This window comes from Cervus elaphus, chromosome 31 (genome assembly GCF_910594005.1).
Source record: "Cervus elaphus chromosome 31, mCerEla1.1, whole genome shotgun sequence".
NCBI classification, from domain to species: Eukaryota; Metazoa; Chordata; class Mammalia; order Artiodactyla; family Cervidae; genus Cervus; species Cervus elaphus.
Genome location: NC_057845.1, coordinates 43,181,423 through 43,202,894, shown reverse-complemented (window position 1 = coordinate 43,202,894; position 21,472 = coordinate 43,181,423). Strand labels below are relative to the sequence as shown.

The following is a 21,472-nucleotide window of genomic DNA, read 5'->3' as shown; positions in this document are numbered from 1 at the left end:
GTCTTTGAAATACACTTTTGACAATCTATGCTAAAAGAAAGGCACAGTGGCAAGACTCATTATATATCCTAGGAGAAAGGGTGCCATAGAGATCACCTCCTCACCCCCTCACCTCACAAATCACACAAACCACACACTGCACTCAGGGAGGGTCACGTCTTAACTAAGTCCCACAACTGATTTGTGATAGAATTCTTTTCACCTGACTTCTGTCTAGTTCAGTGCACTTTTCATGACCCCAGATTTACAAACTATTTCCATAAACTTTACACTTGAAAGTGTACCACCTGTATTAAGAAAATTAAGACAGTCACACCATAAATAACCAATTTAGTGCAGGAAACACAGTGGGCCTTCAATAAATGCTTGTTGAAGGATGGGTGGAGAGATGAATAGAGGCTTAGCTGGTTAGTTATGAAGTCCTTAAGGTTCCTAAACTCTTCTGTACTCTGATTTCTCAAGTGGTGCCAGCAAGGTGGAACTCACTTCTTCAATAGAGTACCCAGGAAAGACACAAAACCATTCTTTCAAACTTCTTTTCTTTCTCCCTGAATTCATGGTTCACAATTCATTAGATAAAATAGATAATCAAATAAACTTGCTTTAGTTCTTAAATTTTTTTCTAACTATAAAGGTAATACAGAATCACTATAAAATTGGAGGGAATAAAAGAAAAGTTAATAATGTTAATAATAAAAGATAATGTTTATTTGGTGATAATATTGTATTAGGCATGTGGCAAACATATGACATGTATTGACTAATTTAATCCTCACAGCAACTTTAGGTTATGAATATACTACTATTATCTCCTCATTTTACAGATGAGAAAGGCAGAGAGGTACCAAGTAATTTGCCAAAGTTTTATAGCCAGTAAGTAATGGAGGAGAGGTATGAACTCAGGCAGAGTGGTTCCAGAGTTCATGGTCTTAACCATTCTATTATACTGCCACTGCTCAAACTTTGGTTTCCAATGCAAATTATAAAGAAAAGAACTGATTTATTATTAGAGAAATGCAAATCAGAACTACAGTGAGGTATCATCTCACACCAGTCAAAATGGCCATCATAAAAAAAATCTACAAACAGTAAAGACTAAAGAGGCTGTGGAGAAAGGGAACCCTCTTGCACTGTTGGTGGGAATATAAACTGATACAGCCACTAAGAGGAACAGTATGGAGATTCCTTAGAAAACTAGGAATAAAACTTCCATATGACCCAATAATCCCACTACAGGGCATATGCCCTGAGGAAACCATAACTTAAAAAGACACAGGTACCCCAATGTTCATTGCAGCACTGTTTACAACAGATAAGACATGGAAGCAACCTAGATGTCGATTGACAGATGAATGGATAAAGAAGTTGTGGTACATATATACAATGGAATATCACTCAGCTATAAAAAGGAACGCATCTGAGTCAGTTCTAATAAGGTAGATGAACCTAGAGCCTATTATACAGAGTGAAGTTAAGTCAGAAAGAGAAAAACAAGTATCATATATTAATGCACATATATGGAATCTAGAAGGGTACTGATGAGCCTATTTGCAGGGCAGCAATGGAGATGCAAAAATAGAGACAGACTTGTGGACACAGAGGGGAAAGGAGACGGTGGGAAGAACTGAATGGGTAGCACCGAAGCATATAGTTTACCACGTGTCAGATGGCGAGCCAGTGGGAATCTGCTGTATGATGCAGGGAGTTCAAACCCAGTTCTCTGTGACAACCTACAGGCGTGGGGTGGGGTGGGGGCACAGTTCAAGAGAGAGGGGACAGTGTGCCTACGGCTGACTCATGCTCATGTATGGCGGAAGCCAACACAGTACTGTAAAACAAAAAACTGATTTAAAACCGATCAACTGGACTAAATTAAGTTGAAAATTTCTTTACCACAAAAGACATAAAGTGAAAATGTTTAAGCTACTATCAGAAGAAATAACAGCAAAACATTTAATCAACAAAACAGTAACTTATAGAATATGTAATGAGTTCCTATAAATTCAGAAGAAAAACACAACTAATATTTACAAAAGGAAAATGGGCAAAGACTATGAACAACCAATTTATGAAGAAACTCAAATGGCATCTAAACACATAAAAGGATGCTGCTCTTATTAATTCAGGATGCAAATCAGATACCATTTCATTTACCAGATTGGTATAAATTCCATAATAGCATGTGTTGTTGAAGATATGGAGCAAGGAGAACACTTATACTCTGTTATAAATTGGTACTCCACTCAGGAGAGCAGTAATCCCTAGTAATGTGGAGAATACAATATGGCAGAGTCCAAAAATCCCACTCTTAACGTCATAAAGAATACCTGAAGAACTGCATGTACACAGGAAGAAAATGTAAAAATATGTTCACAGCTGCATTTTTTTCTAACACTAAAAGCATGTAAATTATTTAAATATCCATCAACAGTAAAATGGATAAGTAAATGGTGGATTATTCATACAGTGTAATACCATATAACAGTCAAATATGTAAAATAAGTAAAATGGAACAAGTAAGAATCTCAAAAATATAGTACAAAAAAACTTTCAGAATGCTACATTCAATATGCTATGTTTACATTAGGTTTGAAAATCTGCAAAGTAATACTATAAATGGCTCAGCAATATATGCACATGCATTAAAAATATAAAGTATAAAACATGCACAGGAAGAATAAACACCAAATTCAAGACGGTTACTTATGGGGTAGGATATGCAGAAAGTGAGTTAAGGAAGACATACATAGGGGATTCTATTCTATCTATAATATTTTGCTTAAAAAACTATTTTCTAATGTATTGGATTGTTCAGGTTAATCTGTAAGATATTACCCAAATATGTAATAAATAGAGATTTTACAGATCTGTGTGGTAGCACGTAGTGATTCACTGTATTTTCACACCTCTCTGTATGCTTGAACTTCTCCAGATTTTTTCTTTCCTTTTGGCCATTCCTAGTTCCCCATCCAGGGATAGAGCTGTGCCCCCTTGCAGTGGACGCCAGAGCCCCAGTCACTGGACCACCAGGGAGTTCCCGCCAGAATTTTTTTTAATGTCATTTTGGCTGTAGGGGTCTATGATGCAGTGCACCGGCTCTTCACTGCTGTCCGTGGGGTTTCTCTGGCTGTGGTGAGCGGGGCTCCTCTCCAGTTGCGGTAGTGTGGGCTTCCCATTGCAGTAGCTCATCTGATTGTGAGAGCGAGCTCTAGGTGAGCGGGCTTTAGCAGCTGCAGTGCGCGGGTTCAGTAGTTGTGGCACGCGGGTTAAGCTGCCCTGCAACATGTGGAATCTCAGCTCCTAGGCCAGGGATGGAACCCATGTCCCCTGCATTGGCAGGCAGATTCTTAGCCACGGGGCCACCAGGGAAGTTCCACCCCTTCTGATTTTTAAAGAAATATTATTACAAATGAAAAGCAAGGCACCAATGATGATGATAGTTTTTTGACTTGTAGGAATGAGTAAAACTAACAATCTCTTTGAACATCACTGAAGTAGACTGTAAGTTCAATTTATATTTTCCTTTTTCATTAGAAACCTCAAAGGTGGAACAAATTATTGTGCTATTGTAAATTAATTTCAATACCTATATACTAAGATGTACAGCTAAAATTGTCCCTCAAGTATTACTTTATTTTATATAGTTTTCATAAAAATCAACTACCATAGGCACTAGGGTTCTTATTTTGGAGATAAGGGTTCTAAATATAAAACCTTGACTTATCCAAGGACAGTTCTGGAATTTTAGCAGAATGTCAGGGATGCAGCCAGGAACCAAGCCTTCATTCCTTTAATATTAGACTTTACCATCATAACAAAATAACCCCAAGTATTTTGTAGCAGTAATTCTTATAATTCTATCTTAAAGCACCAAAGGCTAAGAAATTTAAAAACATTTTTTAAGTTACACAAGGGTTTCCTTGTGGAACCACAATGTGAATCTGCAGAAAGTTAGAATAATTAGCAAATTTACCATTTTATAATTATGTTAAGTATGTCTTAAGTAGGCACTTAAGCCAAGGTTGGAGGTATGACCCAGGTCCCTCAGGTGGAATGCTTGGTGGACGAAGTTCAAATACAGTCTGTTTACCCATGGACATAAGTGGCCTTAATCAAAGCAGAACACATTTTTTAAAATGTTGATTTTAAAAACAGAAGTGTAAATAAGACTGTGATTTATGAATCTGCTAATACCCTTCTCTGCTGTAGACTTCAGAAAGATTGAGTCTTTGGCTTCGGTAAATATAACATGAGTGCAGACTTGTCAAAGCAGTAATAGGTTCTCTTATTAAAATTCCACTTCCACTAAGCGTTGCAAATTGTCTTTCTTCTTTCCAGCCCTTAAAGAATGCGTTCCAAAAGCAGTGACAAGGAGGGCTCCGCCCCAGAGCAATTCCCAAGACCTGGAAAAGATCACAGTCTCCAAGGGCCTGAGGACAAGCAGCAGAGACAGCAAGACAAAGACCCCACCAGTGAGTCGGGTGCAATCCTTCCATGTCCTAAGTCACACAGTGGCAATGGCCACCAAGGAGAAGACCTCTCAAGAGATGACCTCTTATTTCTTCTCAGCATTCTGGAGGGAGAACTGCAGGTCAGCTGGCTTAGAATTATCACCCTCATGCTTCCAGGGGAAGGCTGCTTATGAATTTGGCGTCTAGGCGGCCACAGACGTAGCTATCTGTGCTTCATACTTGTATGCACATGAAAGCAAAGTGTAAGGACACATACCCAGAATTCCCTTCTGGCAACACGAAGAGTAATTAATCACATCTAAAAGGGCTGTCATGATGACATGCGATTGGCATGCACATGTGAAAGGTCACATCCTGCACTCACGCTGCTTCAGCACACAGGCACGGAAGGGTAACAGTAATAGCTGATGACTTCTGGGTCAGTTTTAAATGACAGTAGGTGCTTCTATACCTCACATGAACTGGCTCCTAGATTTGCCCCAGCATTAACCTACACAAAATAAACAGCTGCTATACATACAGGACAATCTTATTTCGTATTTCTGAATATGAAAATACCAGTCCACTGAGGAATATCATGTTATCTACTTGTCAAACACAACGAAAAATGTAGAATTCTCTCCATGTTGTCTAGTTGCCACAATAAAAAGCATTATTCATGTGTAACTAGATTGTAAGAAGGATAAAGGGACATGGTTTCGCTACCTTTTGTAAAAGGTGCTATAACGGAATACGATGTTTATATTTGAAAGAGAAGAAAAAAGAAAAAACACTCAACACAAGAAATCACTTGCAGAGACTGCTCGTAGATAAAGTGGGCTTTCTGAAATGCCTTTTGTTCCTACAGGCTCGAGATGAAGTCATAGGCGTTTTAAAGGCTGAAAAAATGGACTTGGCTTTGCTGGAAGCTCAGTATGGGTTTGTCACTCCAAAAAAGGTGCTAGAAGCTCTCCAGCGAGATGCTTTTCAAGCAAAATCTGCCCCTTGGCAGGAGGACATCTACGAGAAACCAATGAATGAGGTATGTATTGTAATCAGGAGTGTGCACCTAGGGAGATGAAGTAAGCGCCCCAGCTAGTAAAGCACTGGGCCTGGCAGGTGAGCAGGACATGTAACTCCTTTCTCGGTTATTTATAGTTGTATGTTTAAAACCTACCCAAGGTAGATAAACACTACATGCTCTACAGGAAAGAAAAGGAGAATAAATCATGGACGGGAAGCAGGATGTTCCCACTGGGTTTGTTTCTTGACATCAGACTAAAACCTAATAAATGCAAGAGAATTCCTCCCTCTTTCTCTCTCCCCCTCTCTTCTTCTTGTACAAACACAGACACAGACACACACACATGCAAAGAAACACAGACACTTGGACCCAGACACACACACACACACACACACACACACACACACACACACACGGGTCTGTACTTCTTTTAGAGATCAGAAGGCAATAATAAAAAACAGATAAAGTTCAACCATGGAGGTTAATTTATTTGAAAACACTGGAGTATTATGTCATAGAAATTCTGAGCATGAATGGAAATGATCTGAAGAACTGTCCAAGAAACAGAGTCTTAGGAAGTATACATTGTAGATGAGTCCATATCCTCCTTTTCTTTCAATAGTTTAATGACAGTGAAGACTTTGCCCTCCACCAAGTATGCCCAGCAAGGACAATGGCAAAGATGAACAGTTTCAGCATGGCCATCGCTGCACAGATACAGCACTGCTTGCTCTTTTACTTGCTGACATTTCTGAAACTCCTTTGCATCCTTAGTTTATTCTTCCATTTTCCTCTGAGACCTTGATGGAAAATTTCATAATTCTTCATTTTTATAAAAAGGAAACAACTAGGAGCATAAGCTAAGGCTAAAGAGAGTGAAAGCAAGTTTTGGACAAATTTCCCCCATGGTCTGGCAACCTACCTCAGGAATGACCTCTAATGTCCCTGCTATTCTTGTCTTGGGTGTCTCATGAGAGAAGCCTACTGTCTTGCCAAATTGTTAAGGAGTTTGGTCATATGGATCTGCTTCTCGGAGGGGTGAAGATGAGACCACCCAAAGTGTGTTGATTGAGCTTTAATCCAAATTTTAAACAAGAGGAGCCAAACTCGCATTCAAGTCAATAGTGTTAAAACTGTATCCAAGCTCCCAACACAGTGACTGTGAAACAGCATTAAGCACAAATTTCACAAATGCAAATTAATGATCACTGAACATATCCTCATAGAACTCCACAAATGGCATAGCCCCTCAACACTTCAGTGTAAAATGAAACAGAATAATTTCAAACTTATCTTGAAATCAGTAGGAAAAAGTTTTAGTTACAAAAACTACTGCACACTGCAAAACTGGAAATACCCTCTCTGCAAATGCTTGCAATCCTAACTTTGCAAAGTGTCCCTGAAAGTTAATCATAATTTGGCCCTGCTTTATAAGTCCAACCTTCCCTGATTACTCTTCCAAGAAATACCCTCCCCCTGACATACACCACACACACACACACATCTTATATTCCCACATCTATGATTTGTCCGTTTTCTTCTCTTGCCTACTACGTCCCTCCTATAGATTTCTCTCCTCAGCTACAAGACTCTTTCAGTTCCTTGAAGACCATATACACCCAGCTGCCTGCCCTCTTCCTCCATCTAGGAAGTGATGGATGACGGAGATATTTAGACAATAAACAATAAAGGAAAAGTATGACAATGAGTCCCTAGATAGGGCTGAAGAAAAGAAAGGAGGACAAGTGTTCCCACTACAACCAGGGAGCACTGTAATTATTACATCAGGATAAGGATGTGCATACTAAAAATTTATTATTTAGTTTTCGTCCATCCTTCTCCTCCCCACCCACCCCCCCCGCCCCCCGCCATAATGTTCTTTTAAAAAAATGTAAAAAATCTCAACTATGTCTAGGGCAAACTAGAGGAGATTTATCTATTCATAATGCAAAATATCTCAGAAAAACAAACTGTTCTCAGCTACGTCACATGTTAGGAACACTGACTTAAGGTGGAGGTCTGCAAGATAGGCCCACAAAGGGTATGGATAGGGAGATAGTGAGGGAAGAATACCGAGTCCAGGACTGTTTCAACCTCCTATTTCTTTCCAACATGCTTACCTTATTAGCATTACCTTAAGGTAATTCTTAAAGTACTTATTTTAAGCAACTGTATAATTTTGCTTTTAAATTTTATTTTATAATTTTCACTGTACAAAAATAGTTGTGGTTTCTGTCTTCAGAGTGCTTAATGTCTAAAAGAGTGACAGACAACAAAAGATCATACAAAAAGTATATTTTATACACACACACACACACACAATGTTAATTTTTGTAGTGAAAATCACAAGGCAGTATGAGAAAGTTTAACAGGGGATCGAGTTTAGTTAGGAGAATCAGGAAAGCCAAGCACCAGAGAATGAGCAGGGGTTAGTCAGGTACAGCATAAAGAAATTCCACTTCCAGCAACGCTGTGGATGACATATGAGGAAACCGTATCACTAAAAAATACATAAAAACACTAGATAAAATATCTAGCATATGCTCACGTGCATGGATGAGCTTTACATGGAGCTAGAGAAATCCTGAAGCCAGGAACTGAAAAGGGCAATTTCCAGAGACTAGCTTCTGGTTCCACATATTTTGAACCTTTCTCTTTAACAATCCACACACTTCCAGTACTAGGAGCCAAAAGACACACAGTGTTCATTTTGCAATATACTGGTCTTTCATTTCTGATGGTGGTTGGGTGAGCTGGCACACGCAGAATGCTCCAAGATTGACAGGAGAAAGGTAGATTGCAAGAGTGACCTGAAGCTCAATAGCTGACTGCACACGAATGACAGTGGACCATCACCACTCAGAGGACAATAAGACAAGGAAGGGCTTTCAGCAGAGTCTGGCAGTGGTGGTGCAGAGCCATGAGAATCATGCCCCCATTCCCAGCGCCTCAGATCCTGAGGCAATGGGAGAATTAGCAGTCTCTATTTTAGGATTCTACTATTATCCAAGAAGACCAGGTTTCAGTAAAGACAGAGAAGAAGATGGCACATTTTATGAATAGCATATTTGGTTACCTTTGATCTACTAAAACAGCTGAATAACTTCTCAGCTGTCTGAACTAGCTTTATCTCTACCACTACATTCAAGGTAATCAAAGAAAAAGACAATCTTCAAAGGGCCAACCAAAAAGAACAAAGAGAACCAAAGCCATAGCTCAGAAAGAAGATCAAATCCCAAATTAGGGTGATCTGTGACTCAGGAGTTATTAAAACAAAGGTCATTATTTTCTAAGCATATATTAAGTGACCAAAAGCAAAAAGATTGACAAATTCTCTGTTCTTCATTCTGCTTAACCACTGGGACAATCCAACCTATTGGAACACACTGAATTTTCTTCATCCTGGCAAGGAGTTGGATCGTGTTAGGGTTTGCGGGCAGGATATGACATCAAGGAGACTAAAATGATAAGCAGGAAGGTTGTCACTGCATGGTAAACATTAAAGAGCCAATGTTAATCTTTCTGCACCTGATACTCCCCTAAAGTGACTAAGTCTTCCTGTTTTCTTCCCCAGGCTTCATGCAGTCTGCAAGTGGGGCCAGATCAAAAAGGGGCAGTGGTTCTCTGATAGTCCCACAGTGCTTAAGGATGCACCACCTTACACTGCTCTTAATTGTTTCATGTGTATATCTTATCTGTCTGGTGAGAGTATAAGCACTGAGACTTTAAAATTCTCCCATGGCAACTATCATAGTACTAAGTACATACAGCATAATAGGCACTTAATAAATAGTTTTTACCTTGAGAAAACTGTGGCAATACAATTGCTCTTAGAAATCAAGCCCAATCACTAAATTTATAATAAAAAAAAAAAACCCAGAAGTACAGAACACTTAAGTGGTTTCAGCAAGTACACACACACAACTGGTGTGAAATGAAATGAGTTCAGAAGAGCTCAGGTCTATCATCTGATGTGGCAGGAATGAAGAAGAGACTGAACTGAGAACCAGTGGCATATTTCTAAGAAGCATTTGGGGTATGGAGAAATGAAGGAACAGAATAAAACTTCAAGCATAAGCTAAAATAGCTCTAGGATCACTTACACTTCCTTCAGGAACTTTCCCTCTGCAAGGTCACTATTCAACACCTTTCCAATTTCTGCTGTTGACCAGCATGAGGTCCTTACCTGATGCACCAAACAGCATGCAGTAAATTTAGGCCTTCCTTCAAGAGTCATGGAAGGTGAGAGAAGGAAATCCCAGAGAATCCGACATTTCACTGATATGAAGGAACACACAATTCTACGCGGGAGTGAGCAGAGAAAGTTATAAAGGAAGAACGGGAAAAATTTGGGGTGGAAGGCGGAAAAGGTTTCCATGTTCCAACACTGAAAAAAAGCAGTACCGAAGCACCGCCGTGTACCTTAAGAACTCCTTGAAGCCTGGTGTGGCTAAAGACCAAGTGAGAAAGGGGAAAGCACGGAATAAGGGTGGGGCAGAAAGGTCAGGAGGCCAGATGGTGAGAGATGCTCAGCCCTGAATGGGAGAGCAGAGTTACACCACCAGTGGAAGATCATGCTATCACTGATGAGGAAGGCCTGCGGGGGGCAGTGGGTTGAAGGAAGGGACAGCCCTTACACAGTTATGTAATAAATAACAGGTAATGATTCTTTCCAATCTTCCTTCCTTGTCCCTACAAACAAACTAAGTAGGGAAAAACACAACGGAAGGTAATAATAGATGAACTAAAGCTTCTCTTTTTTTTCTTTTTTGGGCTGAACAAAGTTTCATATTCATGTCCATTTAACTACAAGAAGCTATCTGAGGAAGCTTCTCTTATGAAGCTGCCCTGTCATTCATTTATGCTTTACTAAAATACCTACTGTGAGCGTCTCTGATGGCGTAGATGGTAAAGAATCTGCCTGCAATGCGGGAGACCTGGGTTCGATCCCTGGGTTGGGAAGATGTCCTGGAGGAGTGCATGGCAACCCACTCCAGTGTTCTTGCCTGGAGAATCCCCATGGACAGAGGAGCTTGGTGGGCTACAGTTCGTGAGGTTGTAAAGAGTCGCACACAATAAGCGACTAAACACAGATACCTCAATAATAATTATTCATTTATTAACTTTAGGGCCAATCTTGTGATAAACTGAATGTTTCTCTAAGTCAAATGTCAAGATCTCCAAATGAAGGCTGATTCTATCACTATTTCACTTTCAAATTCTAAAAGCAGTTGATTTGAATTTCCCTTATAATGCAGTCTAATGTTTGGGCAACTGGAAGGAGTTTTCAGAGAGCTATTGTTTCTTGAGACCCAGGACAGTTAATACTACAACCTCCCTCTCAGAAGGTGGTCATTAGTTAAAAGTGACTCTGCCAGCAGGCAATATAACCAAGCAATTTCAGCTCCACAAAAGGTGTGGTCACATTTATTAAAAGTCATGAACACCTGTATGACATGAAGTAATTTTTTTCGTGTTAAATCATCATTATAAACTCATATTAGAAACTAGACAGCCAGCTTAAACGTTTAGAGGTCAGCTGATTCTGTCTGCTGGGATACCTATATTCCTTTCTTTTTCCAAAATGATTTGGCCATTTTTGTGCTTTGGATGCCCAGTCAAATACATGCTTTTTAAGGATGTACAATTTAAACTGGCTTCAAATTCAAGAGTCACAAATTTTAAATCTTTTATGATAAAAGCAAATGGCAAAATTAATCAGTATTATGGGTTATAGTTTTGTGTTTAGCTCATCTAGAAAGCCACATGCTTTCAAAAACCATGGTCTTATATGGATTTGAATTCATCACTGGCCAAAGCTCCTGCGCTACTTTTGCTTTAATCAGTCTACTTCCTTCTTTTCTCTTTTAAAAATGTTTAATTGGGGCTTTACAATACTGTGTTGGTTTCTGGCATACATCAACATGAGTCAGCCATAGGCACAGGAGTCCCCTCCCTCTTAGGCCTCCCTCCCACTTCCCACCCCATCCCCCCCGCTCGGTTGTCACAGAGCACCAGACTGGCGCTCTGTGCATCATACAGCAAACTTCCACCGGCTATGTATTTCACAGACGGTGATTTATACGTTTCCACGCTATTCTTCCAATTCATCCCACCATTTCCTTCCCCGACTGCGTCCACAAGTCTGCTCTCGGTGTGTGTGTCTCCACTGCTGCCCTACAAATAGGCTCATCAGTACCCTCTTTCTAGAGTCCATATTTATGCATTAATATGCAATACTTGTTTTTCTCTTCACTCTGTATAACAGGTTCTAGGTTCATGCACCTCATTAGGACTGATTTAAATGTATTCTTTTTAAGGGCTGAGTAATATTCCACTGCATGTATGTACCACATCTTCTTTATCCAATCATCAGTCAGTGGACATCTAGATTGCCTCCATGTCCTAGCTGTTGCAAATTGTGCTGCAGTGAACAGTGGGGTACATGCATCTCTTTCAATTATGGTTTCCTCAGGATATATGCCCAGCAGTGGGACTGTTGGGTCGTTCGGTAGTTCTATTATGAGTATTTTAAGGACTCTCCACACTGTTCTCCGCAGTGGCTGCATCAATTCACACTCCCACCAACAGTGCAAGTGGGTTCCCTTTTCTCCACACCCTTTCCAACATTTATTGCTTGTAAATTTTTTGATGATGGGCATTCTGACCAGTGTGAGGTGATACCTCATTGGTGTTTTGTTTTGCATTTCCTCAATAATTAAGCGGTGCTGGGAAAACTGGACAGCTATGTGTAAAAGAAAAAAAACTAGAGTACTTCTTGACAGCATACAAACTCAAAATGTATTAAAGACTTAAATGTAGGGCCAGAAACTATAAAACTCCTAGAGAGAAACACAGGTGGTACACTCTGACGTATGTCATAGTAAGATCCTCTTTGACCCACCTCCTAGAGTGTGTGCTGGGTTTCCCAGGTGGTGCCAGTGATAAAGAACCTGTCTGCCAATGAAGAAGACAAAGACTAATGGAAATAAAAATAAACAAACGGGGCTGAATTAAACTTAAAAGCTTTTGTATAGCAAAGGAAACAATAAGCAAGATTAAAAGACAACCCTAAGAATGAGACAAAATAATTGCAAATGAAACAACTGACAGAGGATTAATCTCCAGAATATATAAGCAGCTCGTACAGTTCAGCATCAGGCTGTCTTTTCTCCACTGTATATTCTTGCCTCCTTTGTTAAAGAAGATGCTCACAGGTGTGTGGTCTATCTCTGGGCTTTCTATCTTGTTCCATTGCTCTACATTTCTGCTTTTGTGCCAGTACCATACTGTCTTAATGACTGTTGCCATTGTAGTACAGTCTGAAGCCAGGAAGGTCATTCCTCCAGCTCCGTTCTTCGTTCTCAAGACTGCTTTGGCTATTCAGAGTCTTTTGTGTTTCCACACAAACTTAAAATTTTTGTTCTAGTTCTGTGAAAAATACCATTGGTAGTTTGATAGGAATTGCATTGAATCTATGGAGAAGGCAATGGTACCCCACTCCAGTACTCTTGCCTGGAGAATCCCATGGATGGAGGAGCTGGTAGGCTGCAGTCCATGGGGTTGCTAAGAGTTGGACACGACTGAGTGACTTCACTTTCACTTTTCACTTTCATGCACTGGAGAAGGAAATGGCAACCCACTCCAGAGTTCTTGCCTGGAGAATCCCAGGGACGAGGGAGCCTTGTGGGCTGCCGTCTATGGGGTCGCACAGAGTCGGACACAACTGAAGTGACTTAGCAGCAGCAGCAGCATTGAATCTATACATTGCTTTGTATAGTATAATCATTTTCACGATAGTGACTCTTTATCTCTCCATCTGTTTGTGTCATCTTTGATTTCTTTCATTAGTGTCTAGTAGTTTAGGTCTTTTGTCTCTTTAGGTAGGTTTATTCCTAAGTATTTTGTTGTTGTTGTTGCAATGGTGAATGGGATAGTTTCCTTAACTTCTAATTTTTCACTGTTAGTGTATAGAAATGCAAGGGGTTTCTGTTGATTAATTTTATATCCTGAAACTTTACTATATTCATTGATTAGCTCTAGTAATTTTCCAGTGGAATATTTAGAGTTTTCTACATATAGTTATCAAGTCATCTGCAAACAGTGAGAGTTTTACTTCTTTTTTTCCAGTCTAGATTCTTTTTATTTCTTTTTCTTCTCTGATTGTTGTGACTTGGAGTTCCAAAACTATGCTGAATAATAGTGGTGAGAGAGGGTACCTTTGCATTCCTGATCTTAGAGAAAATGCTTTCAGTTTTTCAGCATTGAGAATAATGTCTGCTGTGAGTTTGTTGTATATGGCCTTTATTATGTTGAGGTAGGTTCCTCCTACACCTACTTCCTGGAAGGTTCAATATACACAAATCAATCAATGTGGTACACCATATCAACAAACTGAAAGATGAAAACCACATGATTATCTCAATAGATGCAGAGAAATCTTTCAACAAAATTCAACACCCATTTATGATAAAACCCTCTTTTCTTTCTTGATTCCTTGTTGCTTATTTTGTTTTCAATCTGTAACCATATACTAGGCACCTACTGTAGGCAAATCACTCTATTAGATGGTAAGAATTTAAGAAAAATAGAACGTAGGCCCTGCTTTCAGGGAGTTCACAGTCCAGTAGAGCAGACAAATGTAAGACAGAAAGGACTTGGTGTCTGTTTACATTGGGTCACATTCACACTCTATACCATGAGAGAATTGATTCTCAAGTATTTCAAAAGAGTGCGCCAACAGTTTCATACATAATGCTGTGAAAAACTGACTGTGGACCCAAGAAACATACATGGGCAGAGAACTTTAGGGAGGGCTGGGGAAGGATCCATCAGCTAAGGGAGTGGCAGAATCAAACACTGTCCTTCACTTTCCATCATTCCTCTAAAATGGTTTCTCTGGAGAGCAAAAAGCAGAAAGATATTCAGATATCTACAGAGGCACTGATTTTTATTTTTGGTTAAGAAAAACATGATGATGTGGGAACTAAGATCCCAGAAGCCATGTGGTGTGGCCAAAAAGAAAAAAAAATGACGGAAGGTTACACTTGTGTTGAAACATACCAAAAAGTATCGAAATTAAGAAGAGTAATGATAAAAGCTAAACAAGGAAATCAGAAAACCATTGTTGAATTTGTTAAAACTTGGACATTTCTAAAAGCAGGAGAGATGGCAGTTTTATGAATGCTTTCTATTTAAGATTATTAATGTATTTTCTTTTGTAGTTGGACAAAGTCATGGAAAAACATAAAGAATCACACAGACGAATCCTGGAACAGCTTTTAATGGTAGAAAAATCTCACAGGCAAACCATAGTAGAATTGGAGGAAGAAAAGAGAAAACACAAAGAATACATGGAGAAGAGTGATGAATTCATAAGCTTGCTAGAACAGGAATGTGAAAGGTAAGGCTTCTTTGGACGATAGTGAACTGTTCTGCAAACTCTTCCTAACCTCTCCCTGTGGGTTGGGCATTATACCAAGGGACACAGGGACATACAATGCAGATGAAGCTTCTGGTCTCAGAAACCTCATGGTACAGAGTGAGGAAAAGGATATGTTTAAAAACAGTATCAATGTAACACAAGAATAATCAGGTGTGATAGGACTGTGGAAATGTAAGTGCTGGGCACCTCACCTGTTGCTTCGGGGGGGTGCCTGTGAAAGCTGCAGAGAGGAGGAAATGGGTCTAGTCCTTACACAAATAAGAACGGAAACCACACACGAGGCAACAGCAGAAATAAGTGCCACAGCATGGAGATAAGACAAGAGTATGCGTACTGAGGGAACGCAAGCTTTCCATATGGCTATAGCACGGGTGTGAGCAATGGAAAGGCTGGCCACAGGCGCTGGATTTTATACTGTTGGCAAGAAGGAACAAATGACAAGTTATGAGAAGGAGAATGAGTTGCTTAGGGATGCTTTCTTAATGAACCATTAAGGAAAGATAGAAGAAAGACAGGAGGAGCTTTAACCTGGAGGCCGATATGTGTTCCAATGGCTAGAGGGTTAGGGATAACAGGGTGTAACGAGAATTATTTATGAGGTATAGTCAATATGAAGTCGTGACCAATGTGACTAGAGAGCAGAGCAAGGAAAACAGAAAGTTACACTCCTGGTTATTCACCAGGGTACACAATGTAGGCGTAGCGCACAGCTTTTCCTTGTTGCAGGGTTTCTGGTTCAAAAGGGGGAAGGGGGTCTTGCTTCAGACAAGTTGAGCATGAAGAACCTGGAGTGTTCCACTGTCCAGTAGGGAGAACAATATATCTAAATAGACAATCTATGGTTAGAAATGTAGGTCTGGGAAAGGCTGGGCTGGTGATGTGTATTTGCAGCTGATGAGAGCTGAAGCTATGGGTGTTGGTTTGGTGCGGGGAGAGAATATTGAGATGGGAACTCTAGAAAACAACACAACAACCCATCAAGTTAGGGTTTTATCCAAAAAAAAAAAAAAAAAAAAAAGGGTCAAGAAAGGAAGCTGAGAAAGAATAAAGAAGGGTGAAGGACTAGAAGAATCAGAAGAGAAAGCAAAGAGCCAAACTAGAAAGGACTCTCAAGAAAGAGTGAGCAGTCAAACAGCACCAGATAATATAGAAAAGGATGGGCAATAAGGAAGACACTGAAGAACTTAGTGAGGCATTTCAATAAAACAGTGAAAGCAGAAGCCAAATCACAACACTCTGAAGAATAAATAAGAAATGAGAACGCAGAAGCTTAGAATGTGAACTAGTATTTAGAGAAGGGAGAAAACGGTTAGTAAATATTTTATAACCATATGGAAGGCAGATTATTTTGCTCAACTTTGACTCTTTATTCTGAATCTCCTTAAAAAGTTTGCACATCCCTGTTAAATTGAAAGGACAATGACTCTTCTCTATTAGTATTGCAAAGAGGGAAAATAACCAATCTCAAATTTTTACTGGATCTTCATTTCACTTTTGTTATTCCATGGATACTTCTCTTACAAGTTACAGGGCTAATGATGCTAGATTCTAACAATCACAGGAAAATACAGAAAAAATAATTACTTGTGAGTTCCCTTTTCTAAAATACTAGTAGTCTCAACTATTGTATTTGACTACTTACAATTCATATTTTAGCGAGGTATCCAAATTACATCAATGGCCCTCCCATCCAGTTTCTTCCTCTACATTCACCAGGGGTTTGTTTTCTACTCACCACATAGACAGGGGTCTTGTTACTTTGCCCCTCATGAACCTGAAGTATCTTCAGGGGCAAGTTAAACGAGCAAAAGAAGTCTGGCACCGAGGGAAGATTTGATTAAGACATTACAGTATACAATTTGGTATTCAATAAGGCAATGTCATATTAAATACTGTTTCGAACCCCTGTGGGTTGGCGGCCATGGCCTCGTTTGGCCTCCACACTTACTTGGCACTGACTTGTTGAACACAGACACTTCCTTTCATCTCTCATTATTATGAATATTTATTCACCAGGGTCAGAGTGCTGCCCACCACAGAACAAAGAAGTAGGCAGGTAAAGCCCTGCCCCAGGGGCTTACCAAACATTAACAGAGAAGACAAGAGGATACAGATTTAGCGTGGAAATGTGGAAGGCTCTTGGTGGTATAGTCCTAATGCTCACGGTTGTGTCTCTAATGTCTTCTGAAGGAAGGTTGAGAAGGGCTATCCAGAAGTAACACTATAAAGTTGGGAGGCAGATGGTGAAGATTATTCAGGTCAATAGAGAGTAAAAGGGAAGCACTGAGAAATGAGAACACAAGAGCAATAGGAATAAACGCTATGGCTAGAGCAAATGAAAACTGTGAGATGAATGTAAATTGTACACCATGGACTCAGTATATTAAAAATGGTATTTCCACATGTATCAAAGTAGTTTAAGGGGGAGAATTTTAAAAGATCATATTTTCTTAGCCATATAGGACACAAAGTTTTTCTCTCTTGAAGAATAATGAAAGCAAACAAGCTATTAATCCCCAAAATTGGAAAAAAATGACTGCAGTGATTCTCATTCCGTGTTTAGCCATTCCAGAAGACATGGGAATATTCACCTATTTCTGTTTGCCCAGGTACAGCTTCCAGATGGAAGTGTTAAGCCTGTTCTCAACTCACACGATAACACAGACAATACTTCTGCTCCGCCTGTACATCACAGTTCCCGTAGCTTGGCGGTGTTGGTTCACTGGCCCTTCCTGCCACCATGCTTGTAGCAGGGAGACTGTGGGCCTCATAAGGCATAACTGACTTCTACTTGCTTTAAGGCCATGTGCATAAAAATATTAAATGAACACCACCTCATGAAGAGGAAATGGGGGAACTAGCAATTTCAGGTAAATATATACTGAGGAGGTGTTTGCACAAGAGAGTAAAGTACCATTCACATGTCTCATTCTATGACAACAAATGACAGAACACAAACCTAACTTTAGTGAGAGTACTTCCTCTCAAACATACAGCCACCCCTCACAAAAACAAGACTAATTTTTTCTTAGAAGTCAAAGAATAATGTTTACTTCCTTCTCTAACAGAGTGATGTAAGCCACCCCCGAATCAGCGACCCTCAGTACAAAGAAACAAAGAAATCATAACCCCCATAAAAGTGGTTTGAGTGAATACAGCTATAAATATAGCTCTATAACTATAACATAGTTTCTGACTGGAACTCTGAAAAAACACTGTGAACGTTCAGAGCTCCTATTTTTAGTGTTAGATAACCTCTACTTGGAAATTAAATAAAAATTAAGAAATACATGATGAAGATAGTTAATGAGACCTTAGAGGGTGTAATAATGGATTTCAAATTCAGGCTCCATTTCTGTGTTTTCTTTGGAGAATTCATTTTATGTGGAAAACCCTAAAGGAGGCTGATGTCACACACTGAGTTTAGGCCAAAATGTCTGCCAAGTGATGTCGTTGTTGTAATCAGTAAACAATTGGCTTTCCCACTGCAGAAGGGTGGGGGCGGGGAACAGCTCAGGAAACCCTGTTCCCAAGTGTGTTAATACAAAGTTTCCTTCACTGTAATCTGTGCAGTTTGGTCTGTCCATAAAATAATATTATGTCCACATTTCATGACAACTTTCTGTTCACCAACCAGCTCCAATGTGTGGATATGTGTGTCACTGATGACCTGAATTACGTACTTGGCTGAATTACAAGTGGAGTCTATGTGAAAGGTTTTATACAAAAGCAATGCCAGTAAGTTTTGGCCTTTCTGGAGGGCTTCACAGGAAAGCCAAAACAAAAATCACTTTTAGTCAGTGCAGTTTTGCAAAATTTTCCCATAAGTGAAATGCCAATTTTGTTTGTACTTTCAAAATAGCTTGCATAATTTTTTTTTCCTTTTTCAGTTTCAATGGGGGAAAAGGCTGTAAAGAAAAAAAAAATGTTTCCTATTTTTTTTTTTTAAATCATACTTTCTTTCTTAGAACACTAAAGCAAACCATGTATACTAATCATATATATTATTGCACTTCTGGCCTTGAAACCACCACTGAAGTGGGAAACAAATAGTATTATGGCAACTCTGTCTAAAACTGTGACTTCAACTATGGATTTTTTGAAAACCTTAAATTACTTTTCATAATATCTTGGCCAAGAAGGTTAGCACTGATAATTGTGATCTTATAAAGCAGGACTTCAAATGGTAGCTTCTCAAAAGCCACGTAGTAAGGAACGAGTCACAGGCAGAATTAATTTATTGCTGCTGTCCTGCCCAAGTGTGACTAGACAGAACAGTGGCTCCGGGGGCAGAAGGGTCTTTGCAGTAAAGTCAGCAGGAACCAGCTTCAAGGCTGTTGCCTTGACCACACCTTGGGTTAAGTCGTTAGTAAAGAACAAAGCATTTACATATTTCTCTTTGGCTGAAGCAACTTTATAAAGATTTCTATCATTAACTCTTTTCTACTATGACAGGCCTGTTTTCTAGATGGACACCAGGAAAGGTGAATGAAACACTGAGCCATGTTTGACTTTCCTGTTAACTGAATGTATTGGATTACTTTCAAAGACTTCTCTCAAAAGACATCAAATCTTCTTTCTAGAGGTTTTGAATACTCCCTTGAAATATATGTAAATGAATGAGTGTATTAATCTATTTAATTTTTTAGTTAAACTAGTTACTTAGCTATTTACTGCTGCCAGCCACTTACTCATTCACTAAAACCAAAACTAAAACCAAAACCAATACCAAAAAAAAAAAACCATCCAAAACCCAAACCAAAAACACCCCAATTAATTAAATGCCTGCTACATGCCAGGTCCTACAGTAGATACTAGGAGAAGGAAGTAGATGAGTTACTCACTGGCATATAACCCCAACTCATTTGTGCATGTGTAAGACAAGAGACACCACTGTAGCCTTTATGATTTGATACCAAGGCTTTCAGGGCACCATGAAATCATGATGGGTAGGGACAAAAAGCATCAGTATGGTACAAAAACATAATACATTAAATATTCATGAAAATAAAATAGTCAGGAGAATTCAATAAACACATTAAACTACAGTACTTTAAGAGGATCCAGTATCTTGCAACTATTACCATTAGGATTTTCAAATTTTTTGGTCTTAAATCCCAGCTTTTAAAAATATCCCACAAAGCATAACACAGAGGGCATAATGTTTTTAAAAAAATAAATAAGCTAAAGTCTACTTTTTAAAAATCCTATTTGGAAAGCCAGCAGTTTTAAATTTCATGCACACTAAACTATTGTTGTAGAATGCATTGTACTCAAATGCAATCATTTCCTTTCAGTTTTCTGGCAAGGAGTTATATGTATTACATATTCTCAAGGCTATGTCTTGCAAGTAGTGGAATGGATGGCAGATCTCCATTTGACCTTTGTCAGAACAAAATGGAGACCACCACAAACATATTTTATATTGCAACTCTACAGAGACTCACAGTGTGATCAGCCCAGTGTTCATATACCTCAGATCTAACAGGAGGTAAGGGTAGGGATGCAGAGATATCCTCACGAGGATAACCAAAAAACCCATTCACTTAGGACTGTACATCATGACTTAACTTTCAGCAGATGTCACAAAACCATACCCTTGTAACTGCATAATTCAGTGGTTTCTATACAACACCATTTAATTATAGAGGTCAAAACTCGGCTACAATGATGATGCTATTTGATTGCTTTTCCTTCCCAGAAAGCTGAACAAAATTTTACAAATAATTCCGGGTGGGTATTTAGATGTACAACGATTCATGAATTTACTGCTCACAAAAGAATACTACAAATGTTAAAAAGCAGTCTAAAAGGAAATATAACAAGCTCAGAGAGGGATGAACTGGGAACTTGGAGAAAGGGGATGCTGGTCTGCAAACTGGATCTGCAGCTAGACCAGATTTGGGCACATTCCATTTCTCCAACCTTGTATGTAAAGAAATGGAACAGGCTATATTTGTGTGTCTCTTTCAGATTTAAAACACTGTGATTACGTGATACTATTATCAATAAGTATCTTTTACTTCAATCCTATTATTCTAAGCCACACTAGCAACACAGGTCAGTGAGAATGATAGCACCTCAACCACCAGATTCAAATCTACGTCAGCAGTGTTTCCATTTTTAGAGGATATCTAGATTTAGGTACATCCTATCGCTTCTTGAATGTTATATATTAGAAACTGAACTTAATATCACCTTTGCAAATTCAGGTCAATTTACAGCCTTTCTATTCCGTTTATTCCACCACAGAGAATCAATCTATGAGACAGCCATAAAAGATTACAGAAATCTCTCAATCCTAAATTTAAATGAGTAAAGATCTATCAATAAAGACCAGTCCTCTCATTTCTGAATTGTGAAAAGCGAGGCCTATCAAGACTCAGTTAGAAACCCCTAATCTTGCTGCTAAACAGAAGTAGGGCCAGACCAGAGGCTAGCTCTGATAACATAGTGAGTGATATTCTCCCCAGAATCATTACTAGGTGCTCAACCCTTGTGGCTACTATTCCAAAGAAAGTTAAGACGTAATTATACCACAGTTGAAAAGAT

The 21,472-nt window shown here is 39.2% G+C and overlaps 2 protein-coding genes across 4 annotated transcripts in view; one reads left to right on the top strand and one right to left on the bottom strand.

Moving 5' to 3' along the window:
- CMSS1 (cms1 ribosomal small subunit homolog) overlaps nucleotides 1-21,472 on the bottom strand; it is a 372,794-nt gene that overhangs the window by 247,657 nt on the left and 103,665 nt on the right. The gene's annotated exons all lie outside the window — the stretch shown is intronic.
- The window catches only part of FILIP1L (filamin A interacting protein 1 like), a 293,518-nt gene that overhangs the window by 180,012 nt on the left and 92,034 nt on the right, over nucleotides 1-21,472 (top strand). For both annotated transcript variants that reach the window (XM_043892565.1, XM_043892563.1), the window contains 3 exons: nucleotides 4,339-4,591; nucleotides 5,320-5,493; nucleotides 14,700-14,878. In XM_043892565.1, coding sequence (XP_043748500.1) covers nucleotides 4,349-4,591; nucleotides 5,320-5,493; nucleotides 14,700-14,878 — 596 coding nt within the window. In that variant the 5' untranslated portion in view covers nucleotides 4,339-4,348. Of the gene's footprint in view, nucleotides 1-4,338; nucleotides 4,592-5,319; nucleotides 5,494-14,699; nucleotides 14,879-21,472 lie in introns of those variants that run through there.